Source organism: Cyprinus carpio, chromosome B8, assembly GCF_018340385.1.
Source record: "Cyprinus carpio isolate SPL01 chromosome B8, ASM1834038v1, whole genome shotgun sequence".
Classification (NCBI taxonomy): Eukaryota; Metazoa; Chordata; class Actinopteri; order Cypriniformes; family Cyprinidae; genus Cyprinus; species Cyprinus carpio.
This window is the reverse complement of record NC_056604.1, coordinates 21,515,137-21,539,977: the sequence shown is the minus strand read 5'-3', so window position 1 is coordinate 21,539,977 and position 24,841 is coordinate 21,515,137. Positions and strand designations below refer to the sequence as shown.

At 36.6% G+C, this 24,841-nt stretch overlaps 2 protein-coding genes across 3 annotated transcripts in view; both read left to right on the top strand.

Moving 5' to 3' along the window:
- LOC109053914 (disintegrin and metalloproteinase domain-containing protein 9) overlaps positions 1-24,841 on the top strand; it is a 1,168,157-nt gene that overhangs the window by 415,157 nt on the left and 728,159 nt on the right. The gene's annotated exons all lie outside the window — the stretch shown is intronic.
- Positions 68-22,939, top strand: LOC109089982 (rab11 family-interacting protein 1-like). Its single transcript, XM_042730094.1, has 6 exons — positions 68-1,213; positions 10,117-10,535; positions 12,093-12,957; positions 17,779-19,455; positions 20,692-20,800; positions 21,141-22,939. Exons 1-6 carry the CDS (start codon positions 870-872, stop codon positions 21,327-21,329), a joined length of 3,603 nt encoding a protein of 1,200 aa, XP_042586028.1. The 5' UTR covers positions 68-869; the 3' UTR covers positions 21,330-22,939.

Here is a 24,841-nt window from a genome sequence, read left to right as displayed (position 1 = left end):
GACACATACGTTATCCTATCAGAGAGCGGTACTCGAGGGAGTGGGCGGGACAAACACCGAAACGCTCACTGAGAACAAAGGAATGAACATCACGCTAGTAAGCTACTGATAACACTGACCTCGGCTCGGTGGCACAGTGGAGGCGGTTTGCAACCAAATAAACGAATACAGTGATTTACAGATAGCAGGAGACTGAGTCAATCTGAAAGATGACTAATCGGCTTCAAAACTTCTAACGGTTACTCGTACTGCCGTTTTCTATTTTTGTCCTGCTGAATGGGTTGTTGTCTGAGCTCTACAGTGATTCACTTGACCTTAATAAAGTCTGAGGAAGTAAATTGAGGAAACGCTAATGAGGAAATTCTTCAACAAAGATATTCTGAGAATAGTTTTTAAAATCTCAATCGAGGTAAACTGAACCGTGTCTACAAATGCATGAATATTTAATAAGGTAATCGCTGAGTCAGTTTCTGATTGGGTGTCTGTTGCCAAACAACTCGCTGATACATTTTAGCAACCAAGTCGATTACTGTACACCTTTAGCATCTTAATTCGGGGTTAAATTATGACCACAGGTTAAAAGCGGCGGGAACGCATTGGTGGCCTTAACCCGGGATTAAAAAAGGCGTTATCACAGGGTTATAAGTGTACTATCAAAAGCTCTGCTTTAAATAATGTAACGCTAGAATGAAACGATACCTGTATCACCTGAGCGCTGGGTACACCGTGTACGTCATGCGTGAGGGGCGGGGCTTATGAGATCTCCCAAACAGTACACACAGGAGCTAGAGCGAGCACGCACGGCAGACATCCAGCGGGCTCGAGCGAGTGAACGAACCGACTTTTCGTCCCGGTTGCTTTAACTGAGAATGTCTTTGGGTGACCAGCAGTGGTATCCCACTAGCGTTCAGGTAACGGTACTCAAAGCGCGAAACCTGCGGATCAAGGGCAAAAATGGCACGAACGACGCCTATGCCATCATGCAGGTGGGCAAGGACAAGTTTTCCACGTCGGTGGCGGAGAAATGCGTCTCGCCCGAATGGAAGGAGGAGGCGACCTTCGATCTGCCGCCGAACTATCAGGGGGACGCGGAGCGGTGCACGCTCTACATCATCGCCATGCACAGAGCCCTGGTGGGGCTGGACAAGTTTTTAGGACAGGCTGTCATCAACTTAGTGGACCTCCATGCTAACAGATCACGCAAAAAGACCGAGTGAGTGTCATTTTGTTCTATGGGGAAAGAAGTTTGTTGTGTGGGTGTTGGAGTTGTCTCATACAAATATTCCATTACGACTCTAAAGTGATAAGCTCCCAAACAGTTAATCATGGTATGTTTTGGTCTCTTTTGCATGAACTGGTTTCAGTACTCCGCCCTTGTAAAACAATATTGGGCAAGCAAAAGTACGCTTCGCCTTCTGGGAGTTCCTAATATAATAATTATTCACTTCATAAGACGAGTGATGAATATGTGAGAAATATAAATAAATATCGTTTTTAATTAAGCTGTTCCACAAGTTCAAAGTTATGTTTGGGTGCAGTCTCCTTTATTTGTTTGTTTGTTTGTTTGTTTGTTTGTTTGTTTGTTTGACTTTAATTTTTACTTAAAAAAACAACAACAATAAAAACAACAACTCAATAGTCAGCATGAATAGGGTCAGAAAGAATTCGCCAAATATGGATTGTAAATATTTACAAATTACTCGATTCAGTGGATGAATGAATGAACACAACAGGATGGTTCCAAACTTATTATTATTATTTTTTATTGTATTCACAAATACTAATAATATTGCTTTTCTGGACCTTATAAAAATTCTAAAAACAAATAAATATAATTTTCAGTATCAGTGACACAGTAGCTGTGATTAAGTAAATGACAATTTTGATAAGACTTATTTTGATAAATAATCTAATGCCAGGGAAAGTCATGAAATGGTTTGTCCCATGTGTAAAGAATCAGTGGCAGAAATATACACTAGTCAGCATTTGAAGTGGATCAAAATCTTTCATCAGAGTTGTCCTAAAACCTAAGACCAAAATGCATTCTTGTCTTAGGACAACTTTGGCGAAACTTTTTGATCAACTTCAAACGTTGACTATATGTATATGTGTGTGTGTGTGTGTGTGTGTGTGTGTGTGTGATAGTGTGTATATATATATATATATATATATATATATATAATTGATGTTTATTTAAACTATTTCCATGGAAAACTTATAAATAGGCATAGATTTTGGTAGGAAACAACAAAAACTTTGTACAGTTTTTTATTATTATTATTATTATTATTATTATTATTATTATTATTATTATTATTAATTGTTAGGCTATAGTGTTAATTTAGGAGTTGCTTGAGCTTCATTTTTCTTTAGCTCTTTGGAAAGGGCTGCTGCTCATATTCAAAAACAGAAGGTGTGTGAGTTTCACTTGATTTGCATATTAGGCCGGCTTGCTGATTTGTCCAGTCGACTCTCTGTTCTGGCCTTTGAGAGAGAGAAGGGGAAGTGTAAGAGCTGTGTTTTTGCTTGGGTTTGGTCATAGGGGTATTTTGTAGTTTGGCAGCTGTGGCCTTCAGTATTCGAGGTTGTGCCATTTGTCCTTGTTGTGTGGCATTGGTGCTGCATATTGTCAGGCCAGTTTGATTCATTGCTCCATCAGGGTCTGCTTGTTTGGACTTTTTATTGTTCCACTCATACCCATTCTGTTTGGACTAGTGGATCACACACATGACTTGACCATGACCATGTCTGGTTTATTTGTTTTGCATTTGAATGCTTTGAAAAGCCCCCTCAAGAACAGAAATAGTTCAGTATAAAATAATGTGTTGTTTTATTATAATTATCATTGTTGTTGTTTTTACTATTATTACTTGAATTACAAGACCCATCATGGTAATGTGATTTAAAAAAATGCCAGCATTGATGAGAGTGAGTTTTTTCTTCATCTAGGATCATTCATACTATCATAATTAGGCTGAGATAAAAATATGTGTCCCATGAGCCCTTTTAAGTCATTATAGTTTTACTTATAACAGCTGCAGAACAATTATTAATATCAGGAGCAACTGGTTATTAACGTCATCAGATGATCCTTTACTTTTTCTTGGGTCAGTTCATGTTTTTATTTCTCAGATGTGTTCTTTTGACAAATCATAGTTTATCATTCCAAGTGAGTAAATGGGACTAATAGAGTAAAACGATCCAGCATAATCTCACACAACCAGTCTAACTGTATTACAAATAATGACGTTTTTACATTCCTCTCCACCCATCCCAGCCCAGTATAACAAAACTTTACTAGTCACTAACTGACAGGCATGAGTGACACCCAATGTTTGGCTAATGGTGTGTAACTATCTACATTAGTGTTTACTTTCCAGAACCTATAAGAGTAATATGTGTGTGTGTGAGAGAGAACACCATGTTCTTTTCCTTTGGTAGATCAGGTTTATGCAGTTTAGTATCTGAAATAGCTATAAACACTGGAGATAAAAGTCAAGTCACCTTTATTTATATAGTGCTTTTTACAGTACAGATTGTGTCAAAGCAGCTTTACAGTATTAAACAGGAAAATAGTGTGTCAGTTAACGGCAGTTCATCATTGAATTCAGTTTATACACAGTTAATCACATGAAAACCATAATCATATTATGGCCTCTTGCAAAGAAGACGTCTTCAAAATCATTTTTTTAATGAAGCTTGTTTCAACTACTGAATAAAAAATCAAAACGGTAATTGCGACTTTTTAACTGACAGTTCTGAGTTTATATCTTGCAATTCTTAAAAAAAAAAGAATTGTGAAATTTTTTTTTAATTGTGAGATATATACTGAGATATGCAAGGACAAAAAGAGTCAGAGTGGTTAGAACACAAAATCACAGTTTATACAGGTGATTATTACAATTTATTTATAATAATACCTTTTTATTTTTTATTCCATTTTTATTTTTCAAAGCTTATAGCTTTGCATTGTATAAGAGTGAGTAAATTCTGATAAAATTTGTAACAACTGTATGAAAAATCCAGTGTTCAATATAATAATGCATTAACATATTATGATAAGATATTATATGTATTCTTTTTTTTTAAAGAAAAAAATGTTTGTGCTTGTTCTTCAATGGAAATGAAGGCTGCTCTTTATTCAAATACAGAGCCTATTATTTGCCTTTTAGTTTGACTTCCATTATGGTTCAGAACAGAGAGAGAAAGCGATGTGTAAGACCTTTCTATTTGCCTTGGGTTTGCCCCAGTTTACATGCTTGTCATTTAAAGCAGGTGTGTACTGTGCCCGAGACTCACGTAATTGTGAAGTATGTTAATGGTTATGACGTGACTTTAAACCTACGTGGTTACACTCAAAGAAAGTAAAAGTGGAATGCAAAGCTTCTTGACATAATGGTATAATGTAAATAATTAATGGGATTAATGTGAACACTTAATATGTGTGATTATTTCAAGTAGGTGTTTTTTGATGCAGGCCTTTGCTTAAGTATCGCTGAATGACTTCATTTATTGTCTCCCACAGGTCTGATCAGACTATCAGTAATCTGTTAGCACTTGTGTGTCCTGAAGGTTTTGTTCTTTCTTTTCCTGCTGTTCCTTTGCTGTTTTATTTTCATGAAGATCCATAACTTCCGTGCCAGTAGGTATGTGGATTTTGAATTGTGCTGGAGAGGCTTAAAGTTCAACCAAAAATGTAAATTTGCTGAAAATGTACTCACCCTCAGGCCATCCAATATGTAGATGAGTTTGTTTTTCCTTTGGAACAGAATTGAAGAAATTTAGCATTACATCACTTGCTCACCAATGGATCCTCTGCAGTGATTGGGTGCCGTTAGAATGCGAGTCCAAACAGCTGATAAAAACATCACAATAATCCACAAGTAATCAATTAATGTCTTGTTTGACTTTAAACTGTCACTTTTGGTCAAAATTAGAATTTTGAATTTGAATTTGAAAATTTGAATTTGAATCAATAATCCATGATAATGCTTCTTCCAGTGAAAAAGTCTATCCTCTGTTGTCCTCTCACGTCAAAATCCACTGACATATACTGTTTCCATGTAAGCAGCACTTGTTTTGTGCTGATTTTTCGCCTGATTCAGGCAAGAAGGCTTTTTCACTGGAGAAAGGGCTTATTTACGGTTTGAATAAAAAATAAATAAATAAAAAATCTTAAAAAGCAAGTAAAAAACAGTCGTTGGGTGGATTATTGTGATGTTTTTATCAGCTGTTTGGACTCTCATTCTGACGGCACCAGTGTTAATTTTTACAGCAAATTTTGATTTAGTTTTAGTCGTGTTTTAGTCATCTGAATTGTTTTTAGTTTTAGTCTAGTTTTAGTCCACTAAATATCACAAGATTTTAGTCGACTTAATCTATAGTAAATTTAGTCGGCTAAACTCTAATGGGTTTACAGTGCTTTTATTAAGCATTTCTTTAAAATTTCCAAACTCATTATATAGGTTTAATATTACGGTTTTATCATGATAGACAGATTTAACTGCGGTGATGCACAATATGCCTTTATGTTAAAATGAAATAAAACCACTTCTCATAAAGAACAAGAACATGGTCTTCTTTTTAATGAAATACCAAATGGGTATATATAGGCTAATTATGCATTCTTTATTGCAACTTCTTTACCATATTCTTCATTCTTTCAAGCAGACATATTTATTTCTATAAATAAATTTAGATTAGTCTTTAGGGCTACTAAAGTTTTTCAGTCAAGAGCAGAGTGTTTTTCTGTTTTTGTTTTGATGCTTGATTAACGTCAATGACTCGGACAATAGCAACTAAATTAGGCTGCTGTCCCTTTAAAACCGAATGCACATCTGCAATGTATGCAATGTACTGATTCACATTCTCCCTGCTGTTTACGTTCACTTAAGACATAATTGAATGTGTTTATGTGAATACTCATCAGAACGGACAATTCAACATCATTTTGTGTGTAATTCTCCATTCATGCGATGCAAAAGAGTACTCGTGCGCTGTGAGATGCGTTTTCTATGTGCTTCAGTGTCTGCACTCAGAAAACCGGACCAAATTGAGTTCTCTCTTGCATTGTCAGATTTATCCATACGTTCTGAATGAATCTCTTCCCAAATCGTCCCTTCCTAACATTTTCGTCTCATTTTTATTCATTGACGAAAATGTCAATAGATTTACGTCATAGTTTTTGTCATACAAAAAGAGTTTTACTTCTTTATTGTCTCGTCCTTGGTGAAAACAATGTTGTTGACGAATATTATGACGTAAATTATTTATCAACGAAGTTAAGACTGCACGGCACCCATTCACTGCAGATAATCCATTGGTGAGCAAATGTGACGATGATGTAATGCTAATTTTCTCCAAATCTCTTTCTATATAAAAAACAAACTTATCTGCATTTTGGATGGTCTTAGAGTACATTTTAGCGTTTTTTTTTTTTTTTTTTTTTTTTTTTTTTTTTTTGTGAACTGTTCCTTTAAAAAGTGCCTTGGTATCAGATAAAACTGACAGTCTGAGATGTTGGTACTGGAATCATTATAATATTTTGCACTGCAAGCAGTTTGTAATGTTTTGCACTTAAAACAAAAGGCATGTCTCTGTCCTTGTCGTTCTTTCTCCCTCTCATATACGTTGACACGAGGGATTGAATTTTGCCTCCTTTTTGTTCGAGCTTGCTGGTGTCATGTTACTGTCGTACTTCAGGGTAATGGTGATATGGCAGCTTTGACACAGAGGTGCGGACCAGCTGATAACTGTCTCTAGTAAAAGAGTTTAATAGAGGACAAAAATCACTATTAATTGTGGTATTAATAGAAATACTATATTAAAAATATATTTTTTTAATCGGTTCTGATCTGAAAATAATATGGCATTTTTATTCTCTTCCTAAGGCTGTCATGTTTTTGAACCTCTCCAGTTTTCGACTCTCCGATATCAGTTACTGAACCCATATTTTTTGTGTTAGTCCAGGTCCATGTGGACTAAGGTGTGGTTAATTTCTTTACCTCCGTGGATCAGTTTTCTAATTATTTTGCTGTGCCTTTATCTAGGCCAACTTTTCCCATGTCATATGACCTCTAAATCCCTTTATTAAATCATTTGTTATCCCATCAATAAAAGAGCAGATGAAACTTGCTGCACCAGTTTGTTTTGCAGCCTCACGGTGGCTGGGTCCGTAGTTTAGTGTTTTTCTGTAAACATTGTTTTGTGTACCTGATACAAATAAAAGGAATCGGTGAGAACTCATGGTTCCTGTTAACCTCTATGTGCTCAATTCAAACCCAGGTTAGGCTAGTTTAATTCAAATTTAATAAATAAAATAAAAATCATTTAAATTTAAACCAGCACTAAGTCTATAAATTTTATTAATATTTTTATTATTATTATTTAGAGGAATCTCTGAGTTTTTATTTATTTATTTTTCTCACAATTCCATGCTTCTTTCTCACAATTCTGACTCCCGCACCTCAGAATACTGAGTTTACACCTCAACCTCTAATTTCTGTTTTTTTTCTCTTCTTTCTGCCAAGGCATAAAAAAATAAAAAAGTTAATTGTGACTTTTTAACTCACAATACTGACTTTTTAAATCACAATAATTGATTATAAATGTGTTAGTTAACTAAAAAAATAAATAATAACTTCTGCTAAATATGCACTATATTATATATTCATTATATTTATACTTAACCTGTGTTGTTGGAATATGTTTTTCTAACTATTTAAATTCTCTAGTTAAATGTTTATATTTTAATAAAAAAGTGGAATACAAACATACGTCTTATGTACAATTTGAATGTTTGTGTACAACTCCGTTTGATTATGTTGATTATTATACCTAAATATAAATAGCAATTACATTTGGACTCTGTTTTTAATTTTAATATTTAATAGTAATGTATGGTTTCATGTAGCCTACAGCTTTAGTTGACGGATTTTCTTTCCTTAAGAAAAATTGAGATGTACTATACCTGTTATATATCCAAATGAATCAATATTGGAATCGAGTTGAATCAAGCTCATGAATCAATGGTGAAATCTGTATCAATACTTAAGCAAATGTATACATTTGTATTGAAACTGAATTCTGACCCCTAGTAACCTTGCTGATAGCCGTGCAAGGTATAAAAAAATATATAAAAGTAGATGAAGGCTCATCCTGTGTGTGGATGAAATGATCACTTAAACCAAACATATTTCATCTTCATAATGTGAGAAATTATTTGGTGGAGCTACTTCCTGTATTTGTGACCAGTGTTTATTTCTGAGAAAGAGCAGGCTGTTCCTGATGGTTCCCGTCTCAGACAGCGTTAATGATTGCAGTTGAAGTTGGATTAAGAGCAGCAATTGTTTGTTTAAGTTTGTTTTTCGCTGTGTGAAGAGATAAAGCCTCAAGCGTTGGCATGTGTGGGGGTGTTAGCGTAGCTCAGAGGAATGCGTAGGATGAAGCCCATTCATCAAGTTTTTTTAATGTCGCCTCTGATAACTGAGAACTTTCAGGCATAACCAGTTGAATCGATTCCTGAGAGCTGTGAGAGAATGGTGTTTTAAAGATATTACTGCATGTGAATGTGACTATAAAATAGCTTTTACTGCAAGGTGACCTATTAAAAGATAAAGGCCAAATTGTAGATATCCGTTTTAGATGAGATGTTCTCTACTGAGTTTGCAGCCGTTTGTCGTTCACATTCCCTTTGGTCCAAACAAACTTCAGAGCAGAAGATAATGTAAAGAGACCTGAGATATCTTAAAAGAACTTTCCTTATCTATTCCCTTGAGCTTCGATTGCTGATAGGCACGATTTCCCGTTAGTCTTTCTCCACCTTGAAACTACAGATTTGTGTTTCGTGCTGTGGTTTGAGTGTAAGGTCCACTTTCCTGGCCTTGGGCTTCTCTAGTCTCTCCCATTTTGATGTGTTTCCAAGCATGCTATTAATTTTTTAAAAACAAAAACAAAACAAAAAACAAAACATTGCAACAGGCTGGAAATTATGCGGCTTTAATATAACTCCATGAGTTTATAAACACACTGGTTGGAAAATAATTTCATATAATGCGCAACCAAAGGGGAAAAATGCTTTCATGAGTTTTTCATTAAAATTGTAGTAGCAGTCTGTCCAAAAGTTTCATCTGTGGGGGTCCAAACAGAAATGCTTGGAATTCTGCTTCAGCCGCTTCCTCTGATCACATTCCACGTTTAATCAGATTGGTCTGTGGGAGCCGCTGTTTGGTGTCAGTGTGACTGTAGACTACCCATGATCCCTGTGTTCAGGAGTCTATTATAACAACAGTGTGGGTGGATAATGGCATGTTCATGATTACACACTAAACTCCAGAACTCTCCCACCTGCCGGTCTGCTGAACAAAATCGGGAAGGCAAAAGCTAAACAAAGATGTTTTCCTTTATTTCACCAGTAGGCAGGCTTCTGTGTTTTGTATCATTTACTGGTACAGGGTTCAGTTCCCAAGTGAAATTCCAGCCTTTCTATTCACACAGTAATTTAGTTTTGAACCTGCTACTATTTGAAACATTGAATGAAACTGATGTAATTTTCTATCCATTTTTAACAAAGGCAAACCATTGTGAAACTACAAGAGGCATCATACCCTTAACCCTTTTAATCACAGATGTGCGCATTTAGGGGAAAGTTAGATTTATGTATTGCACGACTCTCTAGGAATATTTAGATCTAAATTGGCAATTGCAGCATTGTTTTTTTTATGTTCTCAAATAATAATATAATTAAAAATAAAATAAAACCATTTCACATCTGTCTACTTACTTGTTTGGTAAGTAGCCATGCAATAATCTACAACCAGCCAAGGATTACGGGGTTATTCTACTTTTTTTTTTATTGTCCACAAAAATTATTTTTGTCTTTTAAAAAAATGTATGCAACTATTTTATTTCAGCTTTATTTCAATAAAACAAAAACAGTTTAGCATAAATTAATATTAAAATCATTTTCATGTGCTGAAAGTAAGGCTTTGAATAAGCTAAAATTAATTAATTAAAAAGCATAAAATAAGTGATAATCCTAAAATAAATGATAATCCTTAACAAAAACAGAGTACAACTATCATGCAATCTAATGAGAAGGTTTGGTTCTCTTTGCAGCTGGTACAAGCTGGTGGATAAGAACGGGAAACAGGAGAAGGACCGAGGGGAAGTTCTTTTGGACATTCAGTTCATGCGGAATAACCTGACAGCCAGCATGTTTGACCTCTCCATGGCAGACAAACCTCGCTCTGGCATTGGCAAACTCAAGGATAAAATTCGTGGTAAGAAAAAGGAAGGCCTGTCAGATTCTGCCTCTGCAATCGTGCCTTCTTCAGTGGGAACAGACAGTGAGGGGGAAGGAGAGGGTGGTTCAGACAATCCTAAGAAGAAATCAAAATTCAAATCCTTGTTTGGACCAAAGACGAACCTCCAAAGGAATGTGTCCCAGTCGATGTCAACCCTGGGCACCCTGCCTGAGAAGAACAGTTCACTCAGCAGCAGCAGATCATCCGGCCTTAATGTGGACTCTCCTGATGGTAAGGTCAATGGTCATCTTGTTGTAGTACAAATATACACTGCAAAATTTAGAATAATTACGATTTTAAAAAGTGTTTTTGAAATAGGTCTCTTATGTTCACCAAGGCTACATTTATTGATAAAAAATACAATAAAAACATTAATATTGTGAAATATTATTACAATTTAAAACTAATGTTTTCTAGTTTAGTATTCTTGAAAATGTTATTTATACCTTTGATGCAAAGCTGAATTTTCAGCATTGTTACTCCAGTCTTCAGATCCTTCAGAAATCATTATAATATGCTCAATGGCTTCTTCATATTTTTTTTGGAAACAATTATAAGTTTGAAAGAAAGAAAGAAAGATTGAATACACACACACACACACACACACACACACACACACACACACACACACACACACACACACACACACACACACACACACACACACACACACACACACACACACACACACACACACACACACACATATACACATCATCTTACATTTCACACAGTTGACTGTTGACAAATATAATGCAGAGCAACAACTCCATAAATGCAGTTATTCACTAAAATCAAATGAATTCAAGCAAAAAAATCACCAGCAAGAGTCAATCTATCACATTAACAACAAGATAAGGCATATCACAGAACAGCGAGAGCAATATCACACGAGTGCTGTTTTTGTCCCGAATATAACGAGTTCAAATTTTAATTTTCAATAGTTCAGAAAAGTTCAAAAAGTTAATATTATGTTATATTTTAAACACAATATTGTCTGTTTTTGCTCAGTTTTACCAACAAAAATAGGCTATTACCTATAAAGCCACAGCCGAACTGTTGTGCGTCTCTGAGCAACACAGCAGTGTTTTCTGAATGAATCCGCGTTTTGAACGAATCGTGTGAATCATTGATTCAAAGTCCCATTCATAAAGTGACAGAGGAAAAAAAAGTCACCATTTACTCAAACCTGAATGACTTACATTTTTTTGTGGAACATAAAAGAAGGTATTTTGAACACTGTTGGTAACTAAGCTCTTTTGGTTACCAATGACTTCCATTGCATGAATGAAAAGAAAAAAATACTGAGATGGTTCTCAAGTAATCTTCTTTTATGTTCCATAGTTTATGTTAGACCGTTGTAGCCTAAATGTTTGTGTAATAAATTTTACGTTGAATCAAATAAAATAGTTTTTTCTAAAGCTACTATACTCTACTTTACTATAAATATATAATTATTCATTTTAAAGTGCATTTTTAACATTTGTACAGGTTTTTGATAAGTAGTACTAGTTATTGCTCTAAAGGGTCTGCTTTGACAAGTTTGAATAAGTTTTGCTTGATTATCATGCATAAAAAGTATAAGAAGTAACTTAAGCTGCAGTTAATATTCACCTTGACACATCAAAAAATCAACAAACAAGAAGTCACTGAAAATATTTTTTTTGTTGTTGTTTATAAAACAGTTAGACATTTATAAATGCGCCTTAAGTTTCTGACAGTGTTCAAATATATTTTGGACCTCATCTACATTGCAGTTTTAATGCATATTGTGCTCTTCTCTTGCAGTGAAAAAGAAGTTTAAAATACTGGGGCACAAGCGCACTGAGAGCTCAGATAGCAAAGTGTCTCTTGGCCCCTTTTCTCTTCTGAGCCGCTCTAAACAAAACATCCAAGAGCAGAATAACCTGTGTATCAATGGCAGCCACGTTTATGCAGAGGAGCAAGAACCTAAAGCTAATTTTGGCTCCACACTCAGTCTGAACAGCTCAGGAAAGGGTTCAGTAGAGGATGTTCGTAAATACCACCAACGAAATACGTCTGACATCTCCATCGACTCACTTAAAGGCCTGAGTATCCCCTCATACAAGCCTGAAGTGCAAGACAAAGCTTCTCTTGTCCCACAGCGCCCTCTAGAGGACAGGAGGAATGTAGAAGTGCAGGAGAAGGGTAGGAAACCCGAAGGAAGAAGCCTGCAAGAGATGCTGGACCGACAGGAAGAGCAAGAGCAAAGGAGGCAGCAAGAACAGGAGAGAAAACAAGAGGAAGAGAGGAAAAGCAGGCTTGAAGAGCAGGAGAGGAAGCGCAAGGAAGAAGAAGAGCTGCAGAGGAAGCGGCGCGAGGAGGAGACGCAGCGAGCTGAGGATCAGCAGCACCAGGAGGAGACCAGAGTAACTGAACGACTCTCTTCTCTCTTTGGCATTGGAAAGAAGGAGGAGAAGAGAGAGGAAGCTATGAATGAGCCCAAACATCTGGATGTGCCGTCCTCTACAAACCCATTCGAAGATATTCCCCTCACCCCTGATACTCCATCATCAATCCCAGAAGAGAGGTCCACAGACCCACGGAGGGGCGTCAGGACCACCCTCACGCCAGCGCCACCTGCTAGTGCTTTCCCCAGCCGCACAGCAAAAGTGTCCGCGGTCAAGCCAAGGTGAGTGCTCATGTGCTTAAATAACTTCCTCCATCCAAGATTGTATGCTATTTAGGGTTGGAAGATTTATTGCATATTTACTATATTATAAGCACAAATTTTTCTAGCAATGTTGTGATGATTTTAATCCACATTTGATTGACCAATACATTTCCTGTAGAGCATGATAGACTAGTTTAACCAGAGTCCTGCACGGGTTTTGTTTGGTAAACCCACAACCACGCTATCTACCAGAACACCTGAGCTGTTTATCCAAAGCAACATTAAAGAGATAATTCATCCCAAAATGAAAATTTGCTGGTAATTTATTCACCCTCAGACCATTCAAGATGTAGGTGAGTTTGTTTTTCAGTAGAACAGGAAAGAAGAATTTTAGCTGAAACTGTGGTCCTTGGTGATTCATAAAATTCAAGTCAGTGGCTGCCGTCACTTTGAGAGTCAAAAAAAGCATATCAGGCAACGCAAAATTAATACCTGGTGCTCCTGACGATATATTGAGTTCTTATGAAGCGAAACAATCGGTCTGTGCAAGAAACGTAACATTATTTACTATATTATTACCTGTAATCTATACCTTTAATTTAATTCTGTAGCCAACTTGTTTAAAAACACAAAGGCCGCATTAAAATAAATCTAAAAACTGATATCAGCAAGGAAGTTTTGGAGGGCTACTGCCAAGCGTGGCAACTATGAGTGTCGTTATCGCACGCAGAAGTGTCGTGTATAGAATGTTAAGGACTACAAAAAATAATATGAACAATAAACATTATTTGGCATTTAAAAGTAGTCATGGCTATTTAAAGGGATAGTTCACCCAAAAATCAAAATTATGTCATTAATGACTCACCCTCATGTCGTTCCAAACCCGTGAGACCTCCGTTCATCTTCGGAACATAGTATAAGATATTTTAGATTTAGTCCGAGAGCTTTCTGTCCCTCCATTGAGAATGTATGTACGGTATACTGTCCACGTCCAGAAAGGTAATAAAAACATCTTCAAAGTAGTCCATGTGACATCAGAGGGTCCGTTAGAATTTTTTGAAGCATCGAAAATACATTTTGGTCCAAAAATATCAAAAACTACGACTTTATTCAGCATTGACTTCTCTCCCGGGTCTGTTATGAGGGCGTTCACAGAACATCCGGTTTGCGAACGAATCACTCAATGTAACCGGATCTTCTTGAACCAGTTCACCAAATCGAACTGAATCGTTTGAAACGGTTCGCGTCAACAATAAGCATTAATCCACAAATGACTTAAGCTGTTAACTCTTTTAACATGGCTGACACTCCCTCTGAGTTCAAATAAACCAATATCCCGGAGTAATTCATTTACTCAAACAGTACACTGACTGAACCGAGCCAGATAACGAACGAAACATTGACTCGTTCTCGAGTCAAGAACCGTTTCTGTCGGACGCGTCCGGTTCGAGAACCGAGGAGCTGATGATACTGCGCATACGTGATTCAGACTGACACACAGCGCGTCTGAACCGAACTGGTTCTTTTGGTGATTGATTCTGAACTGATTGTGTGCTAATGTTATGAGCGCGGGTAAACCGAAGGCTTGAATCAAGGGCAATCATCGCCAATGAAGTCATTACGTCAAGCGCAAAAGAACTGGTGAACCGTTTTCGGCAACCGGTTTATTGAATCAAACTGTCCGAAAGAACCAGTTCGCGGAGAAGAACAGAACTTCCCATCACTACCGGTGATCCGAAAACCGATGCAACTGGTTCTTGACTCGAGAACGAGTCAATCTTTCGTTCGTTATCTGGCTCGGCTCGTGTTCAACTTCACTTCTCTCTTCACAGCAGTTCAGTCAGTGTACTGTTTGAGTAAATGAATTTCTCCGGGATATTGGTTTATTTGAACTCAGAGGGAGTGTCAGCCATGTTAAAAAAAGTTAACAGCTTAAGTCATTTGTGGATTAATGCTTATTGTTGACGCGAACCGTTTCAAACGATTCAGTTCGATTTGGTGAACTGGTTCAAGAAGATCCGGTTACATCGAGTGATTCGTTCGCGAACCGGATATCACTAAACTGCAGTGTTGTGAACGCACTCATAACAGACCCGGGAGAGAAGTCAATGCTGAATAAAGTCGTAGTTTTTGATATTTTTGGACCAAAATGTATTTTCAATGCTTCAAAAAATTCTAATGGACCCTCTGATGTCACATGGACTACTTTGATGATGTTTTTATTACCTTTCTGGACATGGACAGTATACCGTACATACATTCTCAATGGAGGGACAGAAAGCTCTCGGACTAAATCTAAAATATCTTATACTGTGTTCCGAAGATGAACGGAGGTCTCACGGGTTTGGAACGACATGAGGGTCATTAATGACATAATTTTGATCTTAAAAAAAAAAAACAAACCAACACACAGTACATCTGTGTCTGTTGATTCAGTTGTTGTAATCGCAAATTCAGAAGCAAAATAAGGGCATTAGAGCTGGTAAGTTTGATTTAATTAAAATAAATATAAGTAGATAAATATTTCTGTTTATTACTGTGCATTATATTGGTGCCTATTAAATTATTATATATATATATTTTACATTGTATTCAAGAAAATGGAGGAAAAAACCACCTTAATTGTTAGAATTCTGGCATTATACACTACTGCTCAAAAGTTTAGGGTCATTTATATTTATTTAAATAAATTAATACTTTTATTCAGCAAGGATACATAAAATTGTTTAAAAGTTACAGTAAAGACGTATTATGTTACAGAAAATTCCTATTTGAAATAAATACTGTTCTTTTGAACTTTCTATTTATCAAAGAATCCTTGATAGAAAAAAATACAAGCAATTGTTTTCAGTAAGAAATGTTTCTTGAGCAGCAAATCAGCATATTAGTATGATTTCTGAAGGATCATGTGTCACTGGAGACTGGAGTAATGATGCTGAAAATTCAACTACTTTAAAAACTATAATACTGAAACCAAACTTTTGAACAATAGTGTATATGAATCTGCTTGGGAAACATGACTGTTTGGTTCAAACAGAGGGGCATATATAATATGTCTATGTATATATGCAATGCACACTTTTATTTATTAAGAGAATTTTATAGAGAAAATGTTTTTAAGCAAAACTCTTGAATGTTTTGTCCTTTACGCTACTTTTGATAAAGATGAGACTTTCCTTCAGTTATGTATATACTGGCTATTTCAACCAGCTCTAATGCTTCCCCAGGGAAATGTCTGAGCAATGAGCTATCTTTGCATTGCAATTTTTAGCATTCTTATTCAAGATGATGCTAAAGAACTAAAGATGTAGAGGTTTGTTAGCTGTATTATATTCAGCATAACTCATGCTGAGGCTGCATGCTAAATGATAAGTCAGGCTGCTTCGTAATGCAGTTAGCATCTTGGCACCTGAGAGCTGAGGAAAACCCAGGCTGAAACTCGACTCCTCTCACCTCTGTTTGCTCCACTGCTCTTAAAGGGCTACTCCTTTATTTAGACAAAGCCCCCTTGTAAAAATTGTTTCAGCAGATAGTAAATAAAAAAAGATCTTAAATTGTGCACACTTACAGGTCAAAAGAGTAAGTGAACAGTAACTGCTACATTTTCCACACCAAGGTCATTACTGAAAGTGTTGCACATTCAAACCTCCATGAGCTTTTAGTATTTTCGGTCTCGTCTCTCAGCACAACTGTATCTCATTGTAAAAGTGTAGGAGTGGGGGGGTCTGTCAAGATGGGATGAGATCATTGTTTTTCTACTAGACATGGGGTTCAGGTATCGCTGACTTTCACACCCTTGGGTGAAAGTGGAACATGTTGAATAACAGTAATTTTAGTCTGTCTTTAATGTGAAATTGGTCTGGCCATCATTTATTCACTTTTTCTCAACAGCAATTGATACCTCTTAGATTCTAAAGTGAACTTACAAATAAACTGCTCTTCTTTCAATCTTTAGCTGAGTGTTCATAAAGTGACTGAAAATAGGCAAAGTAGACAGATTGTGCAGAATTTCACCCGATCCACCTTCTTCAAATACACACTAAATATAGCCTATTGTATAATTACTTTACTCTAGGCATAGTTTTTTTTTGTGATCATAAAGTGTACTCAGGATAGGTTTTATTGTATTGAATGATTTGCATTTTGACCTATGCAACTTACTTAACCTGTTTGGCCGAAGGCATGTGATTGGTTAATGGAGGAAGGAATGTGGACTGGATCTTCAAGTGCTGATCTTCTGGTTTTGAGTGAAACAAGATGAACTTGTAATCTTCCAGACAGTGACTAAGCGACATTGTATTAGGAAACATGTCTGTAGGATCACTTTTTTTGTACTGGGAGTTTTAAGGATTTTAGGAACTTCTGTCTTATGATTAACTAATATGGTGAGTAACTCATTTTCCAAAAGCTGAGAATAAAAAGAGACAGGAATATGTTTTAGTTGCATTTGTTTGCATAGAACGTTTAAATTTGGAAGTGCAGGGTACATTTACTCCTATCAAGCTGTGTTTAAAGACTTTTTTTTACAGCCTCATTTTTGTCACAAGATTTTAAGGAATCCTTAAAGTAACCAAGCAAGATGTGACCTTTTTGATGTAGTTTAATAGTAAGAAAGACATTGTTTCTATTAAGCGATGAATGTTTAGTTGTACATATAAAGTGTGAATGTCAGGCATTAAGTTAGGATAATATATTTAGGCAGGGGAGTCATGTGCTGTTTGTGTTAATTGGGTTTTAGATGCATGTAATGCCCAGCAGAAATATATTGGAAAACATATTGGATTGTAAGTGCTGTTTTAGCCGTAAGTTGACCGTTTTTATGTTTTTGCTCTTTGGCAGATTGGCTCTGAGTGTACTGCCTGAAACCGATAATAGCCATTCCCAATCCCCCTCAGACTCTATAGGCACCCAGACCACTTCTCACCTTTCCCCATCCCTCTCTACTGATCCGTTTGAGTCTTTTGGTATGTTTTCTGATCTTCATTCTTCTCTGGCACCTGCTAAACCTCCGAGAACTTTCAGTGAGTCCAGCATGGAAAACCTCTCAGCTGCCAAATCTGACAAGAAGCGAAAGGCTCCTCTACCCCCTGGTTATCTTGGGGGCTCATCTAAGACTGAAAGCCATCCTGATAATGGGGGACAACCGCATACCCAAAACTCCAAAGATAGGCCTGTTCTTCCTCTCCCAGACTATGAAACCCTCTATCCTAAGAAGAGGCATGGGGTGATGGGTCAAACACGTTGGGACCATCTTGTTGCAGAGGTAAACCAAAGAAACTGGGATTTCTCAGAAGAAATTAATGTAGATGGACCTGAGAGGCTGATGCCAAATAAATCTGCGATCTTAAATGCGACCTCTCTGAACCTTAACCAGCAGCAAAAAAATCACAAAGCACCTCCCCCTGCCCCTGCAAGGCACAAAGAGGCACTTCTTCCACCCAAAGCTCCTGCGACACCAGAACCATCAGTCGAGACTAATGTCCAGCATGGTCATTTCAAAGAGTCTTTATATGCCACTGTCAATAAGCCTAGAAACTCTGCTTCCAAGAACTTGGAAAACAATCCACCTCCAGCTGTCCATAGTAGACATGTACCTCAGGAGATGGAAAGGACGTCTCAGACTCCGGATGCCATTACCCATCATCTTTCCCAGTCAAAAGAGAAGCCTACACCAGCTGCCAGCTCCATACAAAGTATTAATTCAAAGACTGATGGTGTGGCTAAAGAGATGCCTTCAGTCAAAGCCAGACAACAGTCATTAGTCAAGAACCCAGTTGAACAAGTTCAACCAGACAAGCAGGTAGCCAATCAACCCATGACATCAGAAAACAACAAAACTGAGAAACCACACAAGGGCCAGAATGGAAGCATCCTCAGAGCTGCTGAAAGTCCAGAAGAACTGCATTTGGGGAAACCGGCTAATGAACCTGAGGGGAAGGGAATGATTGCTTTTGACCCATTCCCAAGTGATAACCTGCTATCTAAAGATCCCTGGGCTTTACCAGAGCAGACCACCAATGAAGATGACCTGTTCACTAGGGGCCCAAAGCAAATGGGAAATCTTGAAGATCAGACATCCACCTTTGATAAGAAAGATAACAAGTCTGCAAACAAAGGTACAAATGATCCATTCATAAACCTTTCAGAGAAAAGCAAATCACCACAATCAGAGAGTGAAAAACAATCACCCAGCTTCACTGAACAAGCCAGATCTTCATTTAAAAGAAATTTTTCGCTCAGAAAGAAAAATTCATCTCGCCAATACACAGCTACTGAAAAAGCTGGTACAGAGAATACAAGTCTGGCTAGATCAGTTTCTCAGTCTTCACAAGATGCTGAAGATGTTGAGCTGACTGTATCCAGTGTTGCGCCACCAAGCAGAACTGATCCCACCGTAGTAACAGCTGAATCCTCTATAGGGGGCAAGGCGACTCTTCGCGCTTGGGTCCCGCCATCAGAGGCTCAGCCAGTTGCTCTGCAGAATGGTAGTGGAAGTGCAGTTTCTAATTCAAGAAGGTGAGAAAAGTTCTCCTGATCCCTACTAACCACTGCTTGAACAGTATGTCATCCCTGTTGTGTTAAACCCATCGGCTTTCAAATCAACAGCTGCTGTTTCCCCTTAAACTGCTTGAATCAATCTCTGGTCTTGCTAGATTAAAGGGTATGTTTTCTTCAGCATTTGATCAAGTGGTTGCTTAATGGTTGGTTACTCCTTCATGGGATCTTGAGGATCGGGACTGTAGGCTTGGGGTTTTGCTACTGATTGCTGGTATTGGTTGTTCAAAATGTCGTGGTCTTGAAGGACTTGTGTAAATGGAACAAAGGCAGTATCTCAAATAATACAGGGCCATATTAGATTGTCTTCACAATTTTCTGGAACTGGGTCCATATGAGAGGCTGTAGATGTGGGATTTAATGACATACACATTAAAATTTACATAAATTTGATGTATACAAGACTAGTTCCATGTTCAAGGCATGAGTGGTGGGCATGAGTTTGAGTTTGTTCCGGAGATCATGTTGTTTTGTGGGATATTTGCATTATATGTGATTCTTGATTGCTTTGCCACAAAAGTGCTTGTGTTTGGGTTTTTACGTGTTATTTCTCTGCTGTACTGTTATTGATCTTTTGGTTTTGTTGGGAATTACACATTGGGTGAGTTTGTAATGGTTTACTAACACATGCCAAGAACTGCTTACTGTATATTAGAGAGAATCTAAAATATATAACATTTTAAAAATAATTGAAAATATGCTTCATAATATGCTACATTTGTCACATGACACATGACTTTTATCACTACATCACATGTTAACGTCAGCAAGAGGTGTCTAGTCATCACTCAGGAAAAATAAATACAACGGTTTGACATTTTTTTTTTTTTTTCTTTAAAATGTCTTCATGTTTTGGCAGTAAAACACATTGTATTGTGGAATGCAGTATCCTATGCATTTGCTCTGGTTGTATACTGCACCTTTTTCCAAATGTAGATCCAGAAATTTGCATACACAGTACTGAATTCCTAGTATGTGTTGAATAATAAGGTATGCCTTTCCAAACACACCCATGTCTCCTTAATTGAATACTATCTTCAAGGGCCCTTGGTCACTTCATTTGAACTTTTTTCTAATGGTTTGTTTTATTGTTAAAAGTGTACAGTTCGTCCTCCTCTTGGATTAAGGAACATGCTGTTGCCAGCAGTCAAGTGTTATGTTCTTTGCAGTAATATGTCCGTCTCTTGCCTTTCTCAGGCCTCACCCAGTGAAACCCTTGAGCACCGAGAGCCAGTCTTCCAGTGTTATTGCTGTGGGGAAAAACCCGAAGACTATCACCATCAAGGAAATGGCTGAGATGTCAAAGGTACAGTAATTTTCCTACTTATTGCCTACTCAGTTTTTTGCTCAGTTTACTAAATCTTTACTAAAAATGGATATTTGTTTACTTTACAATCAACATACTGTATACTATAATATTGTAATGCCTGCTTAGCATTTAAAAAAATGTATTTTAGTTTACTTTTAGTGTTTTATTTGTCCACTTATGTAGACAAAGTTTTACAGAATTTTAATATTGGCTCATCCATAGTTCATCCAAAGATCATAAAAAGCATCCATCAAGTGTATCCAGGCTTTTCACTGGTACTGTACATGAGTTGTCAACTTTTTTTCTCTCTTCCTTCATTTCACTGCATATTATCCAGAATGTAGATAGCGGTCCGTACACTCAGCTCACACAGGAGGAACTGATCACACTGGTGGTAAAGCAACAGGCTGAACTCTCCAAAAAAGATGCCAGGATCCTGGAGTTAGAGGACTATATTGATAACCTGCTAGTTCGCGTCATGGAGGAGAAACCAGCCATCCTGCTTTCACTTCAATCAAAGTGTTAGGGTTTAATCCAAACATCTGAATAACCGTGCCCAGATCACTTTACTGAGACGCTTCAATATTGTAGGATTTGGCTGATAAAACCAGAAGGATTGTGATCGCAATATGACATCTCATATTCAGTTGATTTGCTTGAGTATTTAACGCATGTAGAGTTGCTGGCATATGTGCATTCTGATTTCATCACCAATATCATACAAATAACTCATTTGTATATATGTAAAGTATATCAAAGCCTACAAGAATTCTGCAGTCTGTCAGATCACCCTTAACTGGATGCTGGAGTATTGTTGTTTGTTTTGTTGGATCATGGTGCAATCTCCTCCTGAGAAGCTTCCCATCATATTTATTGATCATCTCAGTTTTCTGCGCACCTTTCCATTTAAGAGAAGGCTTCTTAATGCATTATTTATTGCAGTCTTAAGCTTGCATTTGAAGATTTTCCTTCTTCCTAAAGCGATTTGTGTTTAGATCCTGACTGCTGCCTCGAGTCTTGATCAGAATGCTTCATTAGTATTAATGCGGCCTTATGTCTGTTGGGGCTCAAATCAAGGTAATCCTCTTACTTTTTAGAAATTACGACAATAAGCACTTTTTATTTGTACGTGGTGTTTCATTTATGAAGGATAGTGTTTTTATATTAAGTAATTGTCTAAAATACCCTGTAGAATTACCTCTAATGAAGAATTCTTTTTCTTGCCTGTTACGCACACTTCTGCATATGTAAAGCTCTGCTGGTGTTCGAACACTGGAATTTTAATTTTTATTTCCCTGGTCAGTATTGGCTACATATTTAAATGTAGCTGTTGAATCTGCCGAAATATTTTATGCTACATGTCAAACTGCATGTTTGTTTTATATTGTAGCGATTTTGACCAAGGATTATTAAGTGTTCTTTGAAGCACAATGTACATACTGTGACATTCTGCAGTTCTGTAACAAACAAGCAATAACTGTCTGCAGGATTTCATTTCCTGAATGTCAGGTGATGCGGTACTTTCATCAAACCGGGATCTTTTGCAGCGTATCATGTAGCCTGTTGAGGTCATTTTCTGCAGATTGCAAACCAAAGATCTGTGATGTAAATCTGAAGTCATACCCGACAGTACTCAAAACCTACTTCCCAGTTCCACTCCCTGTTCCATTTTCCTTCTTCTCATGTTTTTAATCAGTGATTATACATTTTTGTTTTTAAATGCCTGTGGGGAGAGAATGGTCCCTTTGACAAGGATAGAGGAATTAACTGTATGTCTTTTATATATTTGCTTGTTGTTAGTCTCAGTTTTCTGTGTTGCTGTTACATATTCAGTCATGAGAACCTTCATAAGAGCTTCTGCTGTGTTCATTCAAGTGTTGTCAATCACTTTGAGTGAGTTTCACTGTTATCAGGTTCTGCAGACTCCAAACACTCCTTTATGTCTGAATTTGAATGAGAAGCCTTATTGATTATTGCTGATGCTATGCATATGTGTGCAAGATATATTTTCTAGACCTGTGCCTTCTCTGTGACATTAAGATGTGAATATATTGGTTTGTTCCTTTACTTCAATACTTGCAGAAATGTAATTTTGATTATGCCTCTATTCATTGAATAAACTTGGCTGAACCCATATAGCATGTGTTCTTTTTAATACTATTGATGATGATTTTTTTTGTTTTTTTGTTAATATAATGTTTAAAGAGAAGTAGTTCATACACAAGGCTTCCTGACATTTCTATTTTAATGTGCATTAATTAGGATAGTTCTAAATTCTGTCATCATTTATTATGCTACAAAAGAAAGTATTTTAAAGAATGTTTCGACAGCCTTTCTCCATTTAATGATTCAACAAAATGAAGGGGAAAAAAATTGGACCATCATTATTGGGAAAAGAAAGACATTTTATCTTTATCCGTAATAAAAATCTTTATAATAGTTTGTGTTCTACAGAAAAAAAAAAGAAAATGATTCAGGTTTGAAACGACTGCGGGTGAGTAAATGACTGATTTGTATTCCTTTGTTTTATTTATTGATTGATTGATTTTGGTGAACTGTCCCTGTAGGCAAAGTATAATGATTATATTTGTTATTTTTATTATTAATGATAATTAATGAAAATATGACTTTGTGCATTTGACAGCCATGACAACTAGTCTTTACCCCGTAAAGCCTGAAATAATTATCAGATTTGTTTTTAAATTAAATATAATTTTTTATTTAAATTTTAAGTTGAAAAAATAAGATGTTTAATTTCTTGTTCTATCATCAAAGCTCTGTACAACTTATTGCAGAGGAAAAAAATATTATGCAATGCATGTGCAATTGATACACAGTTAGGCAGTCCTCTAAAGCTTGATGCTCAGATTTTAACATGGTTTTATCCAAAAGATATGTATGATTAATGAAGTCAAATTTGCTTCTGTCCAGTAAATGTTTATCTTGAAAAATTACTTACAATATAAAGGTTATTCTTACATTTACTTGCGTAAAAATCAGTAAAGATTTAACAGCAATGACAACCTGAAGGTGATTCTTTTTATAACTAAACTAAAAAGACTTTTACTTGCTAAAAGCTTGTCAGACGACAGAAGACCAAAGTTTTGATCACGTTGATCATTTAAAAGCCTTAGAAATAGGCATATCAAATATGACACATTAGGCTTTATGGTTAACAGCTATAAGAATGAATTCTCATAGTATCCATGCAGTATGATAATAGTTTGACTGTTGAGTACAGTTTTGTCCAGTAGATGGCAGTAAGATCCAGCACACTATGCTCTCTATATAACTAGTCTGGCAGCTCAAGAGGATGTCATGGCCTTCATCATTATATGTGCGCTGTGTTGAAATGATACTTGGCTGCTATTTTAATTGACTATTATATGCAAACAGTATGAGCCTCGTGTCATTCACAACAATTATCAAAATATCTTTAGCTAATTATATTGCCTAATTCAATGTTTAAAGGTTATGCTGTCTACAGTATCTACAGTTGGCTAATTAGTAGCTTGAAACAAGAGATAATTAGCAGACATAAAAAACTGAGATGGACTGATTCGTATCATCAGTAAATCCAAATTCAGTCAAAGTGGAGTTTAATGCATGCATATACACTGATTTAATGAGCAGAGAATATAAAAATATATGATCCTAGTTCCATGCTGACATATTTATGACAGTAAGTGTGAATATATTGTGTCTTTTACATGTGCAGTGCTGTTATATTTTGTGAGTAATTATAAATTGTGTAACCTCAAAGTGATGGGGAAAAAATGCACAATTTTAATTACAATCATTCTTGTACCTGTTGCATGGAATGTTCAGGAAGCTGAATATTTTACATTTGGCCTTATTTATATTATTCATTGCTGTGATTTGGGTTTAATATTCAATTCATTTCTTCCTGAAACAACTTCCTGTACTGTGGCTTTCAGTTTTCCAGCACAGTAGGAAGCAGCTCTGAGGGTAATAACCCATGAGGATGAATACATATGAGAGTGCATGGAGCACTGCTGCTGACCACCTCTGTCTGAT

Excerpts from the sequence above, each read along its gene's own strand:
- LOC109089982 (XM_042730094.1), top strand. The coding sequence starts at position 870 with ATGTCTTTGGGTGACCAGCAGTGGTATCCCACTAGCGTTCAGGTAACG. Across the intron at positions 1,214-10,116 it reads AGATCACGCAAAAAGACCGA|CTGGTACAAGCTGGTGGATA; the intron begins GTGAGTGTCATT and ends TTCTCTTTGCAG. Across the intron at positions 10,536-12,092 it reads TAATGTGGACTCTCCTGATG|TGAAAAAGAAGTTTAAAATA; the intron begins GTAAGGTCAATG and ends CTTCTCTTGCAG.